Source organism: Triplophysa dalaica, chromosome 11 (assembly GCF_015846415.1).
Source record: "Triplophysa dalaica isolate WHDGS20190420 chromosome 11, ASM1584641v1, whole genome shotgun sequence".
In the NCBI taxonomy this organism is placed as follows: Eukaryota; Metazoa; Chordata; class Actinopteri; order Cypriniformes; family Nemacheilidae; genus Triplophysa; species Triplophysa dalaica.
In genome coordinates this window covers 4,815,733-4,829,927 of record NC_079552.1, presented here as the reverse complement: position 1 = coordinate 4,829,927, position 14,195 = coordinate 4,815,733, and the positions used below count along the sequence as shown (strand labels likewise).

At 36.4% G+C, this 14,195-nt stretch overlaps 1 protein-coding gene across 7 annotated transcripts in view; it reads left to right on the top strand.

Annotated features, from left to right (window-relative positions):
• Window positions 1-14,195, top strand: part of adgrb3 (adhesion G protein-coupled receptor B3) — a 154,999-nt gene that overhangs the window by 135,662 nt on the left and 5,142 nt on the right. For all 7 annotated transcript variants that reach the window (XM_056760877.1, XM_056760873.1, XM_056760876.1 and 4 more), the window contains 8 exons: window positions 7,198-7,348; window positions 8,954-9,023; window positions 9,390-9,456; window positions 9,852-9,937; window positions 10,711-10,809; window positions 11,062-11,233; window positions 11,728-11,823; window positions 12,470-12,509. In XM_056760877.1, the coding sequence (XP_056616855.1) occupies window positions 7,198-7,348; window positions 8,954-9,023; window positions 9,390-9,456; window positions 9,852-9,937; window positions 10,711-10,809; window positions 11,062-11,233; window positions 11,728-11,823; window positions 12,470-12,509 (781 nt within the window). The remainder of the gene's footprint in view (window positions 1-7,197; window positions 7,349-8,953; window positions 9,024-9,389; window positions 9,457-9,851; window positions 9,938-10,710; window positions 10,810-11,061; window positions 11,234-11,727; window positions 11,824-12,469; window positions 12,510-14,195) is intronic.

The window sequence follows — 14,195 nt, the reverse complement described above, 5'->3', positions numbered from 1 at the left end:
TGCTTCATCTTTCATATCTCTGGGCTTGTCTGCGTGACATAAGCAGTGTATGGATGTATGTGTACGAGAGGAATGTAGGTTGTTTGCTTGTGTGATTTTCGCCCGGAGCAAGAAGCAGGGTTTGGAAGGTTGAAGTATCGGTTCTTTCTGTCACCCCGGGATTGTTCAGAGCGTGGTTTCTTTTAAACAGTGAGCGTGGAGTGTTCAGAGTGGGTGGTGAACTAGAAATGGAATCCCAAAGTGGAGTTGGAGTGGATTACAGATCGCTTTGAGTGGGAAAGGGAAATCACTGTCTCTTTCGTATCACTTGTTCTAGTGTGTGCCGTAATTCGTATGAATTCGTATAATCTTATTCTAATAATTAAATGTTTTGAACGATCCAGATTTGAGGAATTCGTACGAATTAGCCACTAATTCGTATGAATTCGTATGATATATTTTGTATGTTTAACTAGGATTGCTTACCCTTCTGTGAAGTTAGGTTTAGGGGTGGGGTTATGGGAGGGGCTTCAGAATTGCTTTTTTCTAATAGTTTAGTTTAGTTTCTTATATAGCAAATTTCTACATTCAAAAGGACCAGCAAAGATTATTTGTGACCCTGGATCACAAAACCAGTCTTAAGTAGCATGGGAACGAACGTTTTTAATAAAAGCCTAAAGAATATTTGCAGAATAATAAAAGATTTTTCTTTTATGCCAGAAATCTTTTGGATATTAAGTAAGGATCATGTTCCATGAAGATGTTCCTAACGTTAATTTATCAAAACTTTATTTTTGTGAGTGCATGGCCTGCTAGAGTGACTCTGATTCACAACTTCAAAGTACATTTTCTAAAATATTTGATATTTTTGCACTCTCAGATTCGGGAGTTTTAAACAGTTGTATCTCTGCCATATATAGTCCTATTCTAACAACTCATACATCAATAGAAAGCTTGTTTATTCAACTTTCGGATAATGTAAAAATCGCAATTTCGAAAGATTTACCCGTAAGACTGGTTTTGTCATCCAGGGTCACATATATTACATCTTAAAGAGTACATAACTAGGGATTTTTAAGGTCCTATTTTGGTTTATGGAGTGTCCAACATCAAGTTTATGTTCATAGAAGGTGTAAAAACACGATTATTTCTTAATAATAGGCAGTTATTCTTACTTTACTTTAATCTCAAATGATTCATTCCGCTATTCATCTGTCTAATCCCCTCCTTTCCGCTAGTCTAGTCTGATGTGATTGGTCAGATGGTTTAGTCTGCTGTGGAGCGAAGTTTTCGCAGGGCAGTCCTATCTTAACGTAGGCGGGGACTATAAATAGTGACTGTAATCCGCGGCATTTCGTGAATTGGACTAGGGACGACTCGTTTGCGTGATTCAGAGTTGACTCCCTTTTTCCAAGCCAATAACTTTATTCATTCACCTTTGGATTTACAACTTGGCAGACTGCTTACTTTCAAACACGTTACACACTGCATGAAATGTCATTTTCATGATCTCATGTTATGTACTCTTTAATAAAACTACCATTTATTCAGTTTTTGGGTCACTTGGAATGTTTCTTCTCACCTTACATTTATTTTACAATTATATTACAGATCTACAATTTTTAATACTTCACTAGTAAAATCTAACTTTGACTTAATAATGAAAGCCCTTAAAGCCTCAATCCTGCCTTCTCTAAGAATCATCTCAAATACACAGATTCTGTGTTGATAAAATGGATGACTCATGGATCAAAATTTCCTTAAAGTCAAGGATTTGAATGTTTCAGACGCATAAGCCGCTTTGATGATCTGTAGAGATAGCTTTCAATAAAATACATGCTCTAATTTATTTTATCTGCGACGCTGCCTTGGGGTAAAATGAGTCAATCTTGTCCCCTGTTTGAACAGCTGAGCGATAAATAATTAATGACAGCTTAATGGGCAAACTGACCTACTGCACTGACAAACTTATGACACTGCATCTGTACATGTTATCCTGGGTGATATTTATTTACAGTCTTATAACTTTAGGAAGAATGCAGCACTGCAGATATCTTATGACAGATGTGGTTCTTGTGCACGTCTTCTAAGTGATAAGACATAATGATGTAATTTCGTTTCTATTCATCTGAGTATGAGGAGAGCCGCGATGCTTCACGTGTTACCTTTGGCAACGTGTGATCTGATTATTTGCGAGAACTAAGATATTATAGGTCAAATGTCACGATTTCTAATGTAAAGTTTTGGCTACAATTTTGATGGATAAATAGTTGGATTTATGTCATTGTCAAATTGTTAAAAAGTTCGAAATATGTATTTAGTTCATTATTTTTCGTCTGATTAAAACTGGCTTCATAAACCCCATTAGCAAACAAGCACACCACTATATGTTCCAACTTTAAGTTATCAGTTATCATTTTGTTTTCAATTTGTGTGTTCTGCTCAATTCATTACATTAATGTACTAGTTAATTACATTCTGCGGAAATAGATGGTCGTCTGATCAACATAATGGACGCGGGGTTCTCTAGTGGTTAAACGTGTGGTTTCGCAAATGAAAACGGTTATAAATGAATCTCATTAGATATCAGTTGTTTACCCTAATTTATGTTTCTGAAAATTTGAGACGTGTTGCATATTTACCTTAATATTTGTTTTCACGTTAAATGAGGTGTCAAGAAGGTTATTATAGTCTGTTAGTCAGTTAGTGTTACACCAGAGGGCCGTCGTGTATGTATGGAAATGAACTCAGTGCCCATGGAGTTAATGTTCCCCACCTCCACAGCCTCACTCTGCTATATATGAATCACAGCTGTTCCCTTTCTACATACATACAGTACATGCACACACGTCTCCCTTTACGTCAGCCATGTTGTGCTTTACTGTTCTCCTGCACTTCCTCTGTTGCCATGGATACAGACACAGTGGGCTCAATATCTCCCGGCAATTTGCCTTTGTAAAGGGCAGCGTGCACTCAGGATTTCAGCTGAGGCTGTGTGCCACCCCCTCCACTTCCTCTGCTGCCCGACTCTTCAGGCAAACCCACACGCATACAGATATAGTACATTTGATACAAGTCAAATTCCCACTCAGGTTAGGAGATTTGCTGCGGGTATGCGCTTCGGGTGCCTTCAAATGCCCTTGCAAAGCAGCATCTCTTCTCTGTGATGCTATACCAGATATTTTAAAGCTAAGGTTGTGTGCTGATTTGTCCATTTTCTTGGGTTGTCGTTGTTGTAGTTAAACTTCCTCTTGAGGCCAAATACTACAAATTTAAAATCAGAATCAGAAAGAGCTTTATTGGCAACATGTAACCATTTCATATTTTTTTTTATCATTTCATAATGTTTGCTATTTTGGCAACACACAAGACATATTATTTATTTTTTGTTTGTTGTATGGTTTCTGGGATTTCATTATAATTGTTTAAATTCCTCTTTAGCACAAATCCCACGGATTTAGAATCAGAGTTAGAAAGGTCTTTATCTGCTTTTTATTTTTAAATGTTATTTTATTTATTTTTTTATTTTATTTTATTGTATTGTATTCAATTTTAGTTTTATTGGTAACGCACAAGACAATTTATTACATTTTTGTGTGTGTTTGTTTGTTTTGACATGTCTAGTATGTCATTATTCCTCATGAGCATAAATCCTACACATTCAGAGGTCAGATCCTACAGAATCAGAAAGGGCTTTAGTGGCTACACACGAGGAATTTTATTTTATTTTTAGATTTTATTTGTTATTATAATTTATTTTATACAATTTTAGCTTTGTTTGCAACATACAATACGTTTTTTTTTCTTTGTTTGTTTTGTTACTCCTGGTATGTCGTTATAATAGTTTATATATATATATATATATTTATTTATTTTTGGGTGATGGAAGCTTCCAGTACTCTGTAAAAAAAAATACATTTTAAAGTCACCATGAAATTAAAGAGAAAAATTCTTTGTTTTGTTTTGTGTTTTACACGGTGTTGCAGTGATTATTATAAATAATTTTGAATTTCAATTCATTTGCTCTTGTAATCTTCAATCAAAAACACCCTTTCACCTCTCAACAACATCTCTTTACCACATGACGTAAATAACAAATAAGGGGTGGGACTGTCCAATGGCCAGGCATTTTTAGCCCACCCCTCCAGACCCCGTGTCAGTCACTGATCAAACAAACCAATCAATAAGAGAAGGGAAAATAATAACATGCCCTACGGAGATACGTCACGATATGGAAAGAAGTCATCGCAACTTCTCTTTCATGTGTCAATTAATCGTATGGAACTTATAAAAAAAAAGTTGGCTCAATATAATTAAGTTCAATTGACTCATGAAGCTAATTTTATCTAACTTACAAATTTAAGGCAGCTGAAATTGGTGATTGTTTTTACAGTGGATGCACCTCAAATGAAATCCTCAGACATAAGGTAATTAAAATCAGACAAATATAAGAATTTTAAAACATATAAAAGACAATTATACAAAATCATTATAAATTCAGTGTAAGACAATGCACAGTCAATATATTCCGTGGGGTTGGTAACTGTGTATTTCTCTTGAACGGCTAGTTGCTAACCTGTATGTAACCTTGATGCAGTATTTGTAATAGATAATCCTGCAATGATATACAGTGCGTGTGCCATGAGTCACATCATCTCGGAACTGTCTCCGGTTGTGTCTCTTTAATTTTAGCCTGTAGCAATGTCATAAATAAGACAAGAAATGCAACACATCCAGCGCCTAGAAATGAGAAGAAAAAAAACTTGTTTTTCATCACATCAGGCGATCGATATTGCTGCATATATTTAGCTGTTTGCTGTTGTTAGTGGCTCTGAAAATGTGTTGCTAGGATGAGCTCCAGCTCGAAGTATTCATAAGCAGTAGGGTATGAATAGAAGCAGAGGTGGGTCGAGTAGCCAAAATCTTTATTCAAGTAAAGGTACAAGGTTTTCAATATTAGGGGGCTCAGCCACCAATGAGGATATATGTATGTATATATACATATAGAGAGAGAGAGAGAGAGAGAGAGCCATGTCGATCTGCAACATTTATATTTCAAAGTGACAACAACAGCCACAAATCCATAAAATAAATGTCACAATAAACTGTTGAATCATTATTTAGTAAGAATAACGAAATATGTTTCCCTGCCATTCATTCAGATTAGCACGAGCGTTGTCACTCTCTGCATGACTGCGTGTTCAGCTATTACCTCCACAATATGTTTTCAATTAATAATAAAAATACTGAAGCGTCTGAAAACGCTTCTATGTACACTTTTATTTCATCGGAACTCAAACAATGAATAACACTGCCGCACCAGGCTGAACTACAGTAACTCTTATCTGCCCGTCGTCTTTTCGGGGCTGTCAAAGATACCGTCAAAGATAATAAAGATAATAAAAGTACAGATTTTCTATCTTTAGAAATCTTTAGCCTTAACGCTCAACTCTGTGCATCGCCTGACCTCAATATTTCTTGTCCTTTCTTTACTGTAGCATCTGTATAGTGGCAAATAGGACAAAGAAAGTTACATATATATACGATCCACGTGATGCGCATAGAAGGGACACAGGCATGTGACTGAAATACGTTGACACCAGAATTTAAAACCACTTTGATACTGAACTTATTTTCATTCAGGCTTGGCTTTTTTACGTAATACACAAGCAGAGGCATTGACCTTAAGTCCACAACAAGGTCTGAGAGGAGTCCTTTCAAAATGGGCCATAATATCCTTGCAATTTTGGAAGTCAGCAAGTGGCCCTTGCAGAAGGGAACACTGGTCCAGATTTACTAAAACCAGGCGATCATTTGGTTTAGAAGCGCTCTGGCTGTGCTCAAACCAGGACATTTTTATAAACGCTAGTTTAGCGGTGCAGAAGACACAATAGAAATCCATTTTCACCGCATTGGTCTTGGCTCCATCAGGTGGACTGGCAGCAGGTGGAAACGGGGTCTTCATTACGTTCCAGTTTGTCTCTGTCTCTGGCCGCAGAACATCATGCCTTCATAAGCTTCCTTGGAAGCAGAGCCCAGATTCTCCCTGTAGGTTTAGTTTGTGGTTCTGGCTTGTGGATGGTCATCTCTCCAAGAACATAACCAGGTTATGTTCTAACATGCTTTACCTATGGAAGAGGGCATGTTGTTGCATCACCAACCTTGTTGGTCCTGGCCCGTTATTTTTTGTGATATACAGCTGTTTGCCATGTCAAAAAAGCTACTTGAATCTAAAATATAGTTACAGGTGAGATAAAATGATCTGAAAAGGGACCAGGGATAAGAAGGCCAACACTCTAAAATTTAACTCTTTTCACACAAAAAAGTACATTTTAATGCTGTGAAATCAATGAAATATACTCTTTACATTGAGCAAATGTAAGTGAAAAAAATTAAGTAAATCTGAGCAACTCAAATATTAATATTATACATAATCCAAACATATTTTACGTGTATATTATGAATATAATTGTATTAAATAATTATTTATTTTCATTAAATAAACGAGAAAAAAAAATACGTGTAAATGATTATAACAGATTTTATTAGCTTCATTTAGCTGTTTATTTTTGTAATATTTACTAAGCCACTGATTTCATTTTTAGAATGTTGTTGATTAAGGTTAATACAAATTTTATTTTTAAAAATTCACATGCATGTATCAAATTGACAATAAAACACTTTCAGTCAAATTCAGATTGAAATCTATGGATGTTGAAATATTTTAGGTTTTCTGTTCAGAAGGCATTTCACATGTCTGCTTATTAAGGTGACCCATATGTTGTAATTTTTGTGAGATCTTCTGGATTTGGAGTCAAAAGCATGGGATGATGGTCTGTGGCAGACGAGTGGAGTCTGGTGTTCTCCGTCTGACACTTTCCTGTTTGTCAGTCACAGGCTTTCCGTTGCAATGTTTGTATCATTTAGAGTTGATGCAATGGGGGGATCCATTTTGTGTACCTCATTATCTTTGTTAAACTGCTTTCAGCTAGTCTCTGTCCACATTTCATGTGATTTTGTAAGTGAGTTTGAGACCATTTAATGTGATGTCTGGCCTAGTCGGTGCATTCAGTGATATTCAATCTGCCATTCAGAGTCGAAAAGACCTCCATTTAGGCTAATCTCTTGACTTAAGTCTGTCAAGACTTTGACCTTAATTTATCTGTTTCCTACCTCTCTCTCTCTCTTTCTCCCTCTCTCTTTCTCTTGAATGGACAGGGCATATGCACGATGACAACTGCATTTCTGCACTTCTTTTTCCTGGCGTCCTTCTGCTGGGTTTTGACAGAGGCTTGGCAGTCCTACATGGCCGTGACGGGAAAGGTTCGGACGAGGCTCATCCGGAAACGTTTCCTCTGTCTGGGATGGGGTGAGTGTTCGGATCTCTGACACATCACTCTTTCTCCTCCCTAATGCAATTTTGCAGCTCCATCATCAAGTCGCCATTTACTTTTCAAACATGGCTGACGTGAGTTAGCTTTTGTATTATTAAATAATATCTAGAACGTTCCATAACTCCCCAGGGTTGCTTATACAGGGCCACTTTACACATAGGCCTACATCTAATTGATTACAGAAGAGCTAACGCTCATCTCTCCAGTTACCTAGCAACAAACAAGGCTCTCTTTTCATCATTGCAGCGTTTCGCTGTGTGTTGGGTAGAAGACAAGACAAGCGAAGATAGACAAGGACAGATACGTGAACCGTTTTGTTACTTTGCGTATTTTAATGCATTTCAATGGACTAAATGAAATGGATTAGGATCCTTGTTATGTTCTAGTCCACGTCGTCTTAATGGGGATTTTTTGTTAACTAATTTAGATAAAAAATGTTAAACATTTTATTTTGAAGCAGTTTGTGTTCAGAATCTCTATTGCTCCTCCATTAGAAGCAGTTCGTGATTCCATTGCCATAGAGACGGTTGCTAGGCAGTGAGTATGAGGAGACAAAAAAGAATATATTACTGGACACCAGCAGCTACTTTCTGGATCTTTACACCTGTGTTAAGATCCAATTAATGTGAAACAGAAGAGCAAAGCGCCATCATATACAGTAAAGACAGTATGTCAATCTGTCATCATCATTTCCCTCATGACTCTTTCTTGTCTATGACTCTTTCTTCTGGTCAATACAATGGAAGTCAATGAGGGCCTGTGTTGTTTGGTTACCAATATTCTCCAAAATATCTTCTTTTGTGTGGCCACTTGGGTACATAAGAAGATGCCTATTAGAGACATAATAAAAGTTCTTTGTGGTCAAAAGACGCATGACACACATTAGATGTGTGTGACTCGCGTTCTACGGTTTACTGAAGTGACATCATTGTGTTTGTTCATCTCTACTATAAATCATCTAGCCTAGTGTGCATCTCTGAGGGAACGGTCACATCATCATGGACACTTTCCAGGTCAAAATCATTAATCCTTCTCATATGTTTTCCTATTTTGTACACATCCAGAGACTAAATGTGACCTTTGATGCAGGAACAGTGATGTTGTGTGCACTGCAGTGTGATTTCTAATTGGAGGATAAATCTGCTGGGCAGTTAGGGGCGGGGCTTAGATTCAGCGAAGAGGAGGGGGGGCTGCTGGGTTGCTCAGACAAGCTGATTGCATCAATAAATTCAGGCACCGGCGCGAGAGGGACGCTGTTAATATTCAGATCACGGGACGGTGGCAAGAGCAGAAAGAACCCTTTCATAACGCCAGCATTGTTGGAGAATAGGAGTGAAATTGAGAGAGGATTAAAATGATGAGAAGACAAAATGTATAACCCTGCAAGAAAATCCAGTGTTAGATTGTAACTGTGTTTTTGAACATTTTATCAAGCTTGTTGTGATGTTGCCAGCTTAAACAAGTTATAAAACACAGCTACTACTTTAAAATTGACGTTTTTCTGTGTGTTCATTTACATGAACAATAACTATAACGACAACTTGAACAATAACCATATCTAATATTTCTTTCTTTTAAAGGATTGCCTGCCCTGGTTGTTGCCATCTCAATGGGATTCACAAAAGCGAAAGGATACGGGACGCCGCAATAGTAAGTCACTCATTCTTCAACCAGGAACACGAAACGTCCCACCACAGCACATTAAAACCTTTCCAATGAAACCACGAGCAAAAACGACAGGAAAAGCTGCATAAATTGAAATAGCAGGAGAGCTGAGGGATTTCCAGTTCACCCACATTTACTCCTGAGAATACCTGGATCTAAACAGTGCTTTAAGATCTCTTCCGAATTCTTGTTTCACACTAAAAGTCTCTCATGTAGAACTTTGGCATATGGCCCCAAGATCCCTAGACACCCAAGGACGATATGACTGTGTACCGTACCGTCACGCTTCATTAAATTGATGTTGGATGTTGCATTTTATGCAAGATTTGCTAAAAGTTTTTGTGTTTCCAGCTGTTGGCTATCTCTGGAAGGCGGTCTTCTGTATGCGTTCGTGGGACCTGCTGCCGCAGTGGTGCTGGTAATTGTACAGTTTGTTTATTTACTGTGATTTTACAGTGTTTAGTTCTAACTACACACAGCAGGGCCTTAGAGCGTTTCGTGTCATTTGGCAGAATTACAATGGTAAAATAGTCTCTTTCTTTTGCAGCACAGTCTGAAGACTGTCACCCTCCTCTTGCAGTTTCTAGACGGATTTTTTAATAATCACATTTATTTTCTAAAAATGGTTTTAGCAGAATGTAATTGAATAAGCATCAATGCATAAAACCTGGTTAGATTATTTTATAGATTATCTTTTATAGAATTATTGCGGTGTTTGAATGTGCCATTGCTGAATACAGTACAAGGATGCAAAGTGGTCATTTTCAGTTTGATAAGGTGAGAGCTTGACGGTCTTTCTGTATGTGTGTACAGGTTAACATGGTCATTGGTATTCTGGTGTTTAACAAATTGGTTTCGAGAGATGGGATCCTGGAAAAGAAGCTTAAACACAGAGCAGGGTAAGAGCCAACTAGCCACATCACATAAAAACATACCCATAAACTCACACTCAGCATTTTAAGAAATCATAGGTCCAAACACTGTTTCAAATGTTTGAACAACATGCAGTTTTTGAACTTTGTTTCGGTGTAATTGAAAGGCAGCATTACCATATTCTTCAAGATGGCAACATTTATTTATTTTATTTTATTAATTATTAATGTAATGTATATTATATTTTTCATATTTATAATATTTTCTTCAAGAAAGCAATGCATGAATGCACGGCGAAGTTCCTTTATTTTATTTGATATTATTATTTTGTTATATTATATATTTATGTTGGTATTATCATTATTATGTTATATATTCTTCATAAGGCAATGCACGAAAGCATGGCAACATTTCTTTATATTTTTATTTTATTAAATATTTTTTATATTACATACATTATATTTCATGTTATTTGATTTATTATTATTAGTAGTGTTATGTATATTATATTTGTCATATTATATAATATCTTCTTTAAGAGGGCAATGCATGATCACATGTTGACGTTCCTTTATTTTATTTTATAATATTTTTACTTACTATTTTTTTATTTGTTATATATTTTATGTTGTTGTTTTTATTATTATTATTATCATCATATTTATATAAATAATATTCTATTTTTAATACGTTTTATTTAATTTATTGCTTTAAATGTTGTTAATATGAAAGTTCTGAACATTATTTAATCAACAGACACGTCCCATCTTGGTTAAAATATGTTTTATTTGTTCTGCAGGCAGATGAGTGAGCCCCATACAGGATTAACTTTAAAATGTGCCAAATGTGGTGTGGTCTCAACTACTGCTTTATCAGCAACAACGGCCAGCAATGCCATGTAAGTGTCCAACGACACCCCTCAAAATCAATACAATTATGCTGCGTGCAAGTTTATATACAGGTTGGGTTTATTCATGTCCTTGCTTTGGGGAAGGATATTTTTGGAGGTGTTAAATGAACAGCTGGCTCTGTTTCTCTGTTTGTTGTATTCACACACTCCATTGGAAATGAAATGTGTATCAGATGTTGTATGTGTGGATTCATTATGAACTGATGGTAAAGCAGAACTCTCTTTGTCTCTGTGTCTCAGGGCGTCTTTGTGGAGTTCCTGTGTTGTTCTGCCTCTCTTAGCTCTCACCTGGATGTCTGCAGTGCTGGCTATGACGGACAAACGTTCCATTTTATTCCAGATCCTCTTTGCCGTCTTTGACTCCCTGCAGGGCTTTGTTATAGTCATGGTCCACTGTATCCTCAGAAGAGAGGTAGGCTGGAACCGTTCTCATCCCTCGCTCTTTCGTTCCTTCACAGACACAGTTTGTTTTCATCCTGTGCCCAGTTACTCTTAAAGGAGTGTTTTTGTCATTGTTTACTCGCCTTAATGTTTTTCTAAACACATGCTGTATTTCAGAAGTTTCGATGAATCTTAGCATAAGAGATTTTCATAAAAGGACACTTTATAGTGACCACAGCTTTCATTGTCTGAAGGATATCTGCTCGGTTTCTCGTTTTTTTGTGTGTGTGTTTTTTTGTCTCCGCACACTCAGTTTTGAATGAAGGATATGAGGAAAAGGATGACAGAATCTACCCTGGTCCTGACTTTATAAATAAACCTTCTTTAAACAACCACTAAATGATAAGACATCCTCATTTTACCCAACACACAACAAATCATTTATAGGAATGCAGAGAGTAAAAATATTTATTTGAATGTTGCGTTGTTTGTTTGTTTCTTAATTGAAACATTGTTTGTTCACAGGTTCAAGATGCCTTCAGATGTCGCCTTAGAAACTGTCAAGACCCCATCAACGCTGACGCGACCGGCACGTTCCCCAACGGACATGCACAGATCATGGTACGAAACCTGATGCATCCACGCTGGATTATTCTTTGTCAATGGTGGTAGTTTCAATGAACTGCATCCAGATGGTTTGGTGTTTCCTTCGTCTTTGTTTTTCTTGGATTGGATCCTCCCAAGTTTGTCATATTTTCTACTTTCATCTTTCTCATCCTTTACTTGCTCGGGGGAAGTAATTGCTATTAAAATGCTACCGGAGATATTTGGCTCGTCTCTAGACTTGCACGGACCCACTGGCGCATAACAATCATAGTCCTCAATTAGGTTGTGATATAAAGTTTCTCAAGCAGAAGCGTTTCACTATAATGATCCGTCCGATGTGCAGGAGCTCCTCTATCATCCCTACTATTGTGAAACCTAAATAATCAGATTCTATTTATAAATCGTTACGACGGAGGACTAAAAAGAAGCTTTTCTCTGTTGGGACGTGGTTAGACTGCAGACTGCCATATCACATTGTGATTTTATTCTTTGTGTTATTTGGCTGATGTATCATTTTGCTTTTACATTGAGGGTCACACTGTTCTTTATTAACGGTGCATTTCATAACATCATTTTGTATTGAAAACCCTTCATTTGATCTGTTAGATTGTAAATTTTTATATAAAGAGTAAGATCTCTTTTCTCGTCTCTCCTTCCACAGACTGACTTTGAGAAAGACGTGGACATCGCCTGTCGATCAGGTAGGGAACAGATTGCACTTGTGTTCGTATTGTGTTAAAATAGTCCTAATTATTTGATCGCACATCTTGTATTCTCTTTCGTCTGATGTTGCCGTGTGGAATAAAATTGAATTCACGGGTGACTTCGTAGACGTGTTGCTTAATTGTCTCCCCTAAGTAAATGGTTTATGAAGCTTTTTAGTCCCTTGAAATCAGTTCAAAACATCTTTTTGTTTCAAGGTTTAGACGGAATTGTCACGCTGTTTTGCTTAAAACTTGTTTGGCTTTAAAAATTGCGATTATCACCGCTTCCAGACAAGATCAAAGCGTGATGTCTTTATTAGAGCTCTGGATTGTCTGGGAAATCATTGTTTGGATGTTGTGAAGCGTTGTTGTACCCTAGACGATGGCGGGTTTAATGATTGTTTTGGAAAGATTCAAGGAATTTATAATTCACTTTTGTAATATGTTTGTGTTTCCAGTTCATTTGTAGCACTTTAATAACCATCTAAAACATGATGCCATGATCAGACGTGATGCTCAATGTTACGACACAATCACAGTCGAACAGAGTTTATGTGATGCTCAGTATGCACTTTATGCGGAGGAAGAGTTTAGACCAATCAGATTTCATTAACTAGAAAACCAAACGACTGATGAAAAGTCTCGTCTCGTTTCACGTTCTCATTGAAGAGATGGGTTGTGTTGCTTGTCATCTGGTTAGGACACGCCGCGAGCCTTCACTTACACTGGAATGAAGTACTGTATGCATGTAATGGATGTCACGAGGGTTGTTTGTATGCTGTTTGGTGTTGCTAAACTTAATGCTGATAAAGATAAATGACTTTACAAGAGCACTGTAAATCAGGTATTATGCTGTAGCGCTAAAATCCTACGAGAGGCTCAGTTTGCTGACCATTTTGTTTTTGTGGTGCAAATGCAAGCCTCATATAACAGCATCCTGACTAAAGCATTCTTCATTAAAAGTGGATTAGAATCTTCTTAGACAATGAATCATATTGTGTAACATAGCACGTGTCTGTAAGATTTAAGAAAAGGTTTTATGTAAATCCAAGAATCTCACAAAAGAAACTTGTTAAAGTCTAATTATTTGTGACATTGTTTTCATATTCATAAGCAAGTATTATGTTTTTAATGTAGTTTGAATGTACTTTTTAGATTATTAATTATTTCCTGTAGTAATTCACATTATATACTCATTATTATTTTTTTAAATCAGAAGCAAATAAACAAAATTAATGACAGAACAATCAACACTGTTGTTGTTTATAATGTTTACATACTTAACGCTCGTATTCTGTTCGATTTTCTGTAACCTTCTTTATGGATCGGGTCATATTGACTTGTATGGATTAAATACAATTTTCAATTTACAAAATATCAGGTACACACAATACACTATTAATGTCAACACTTGACATGTTACAAAAAGACATTTTTAAAAAATTTGATTAATGTAAAAAAGTGTTAACCACTTCTCAAAGAAAGTTATGTTTTGACAAAATTTGGAGATGTTGTCAATTATTCTTTAAATTCTTTATTTTTCCCCAATTATGTTCAAAACATCATCACGAAAGAATTTTTTTTGCAGAAAGCTGCCACTTGCATTTTTGAATAGATTTGAATATACTTTGAAAAACACCTGGATATTTAAGTGATCTATCCGACAACTCAAAAAACTCCTTT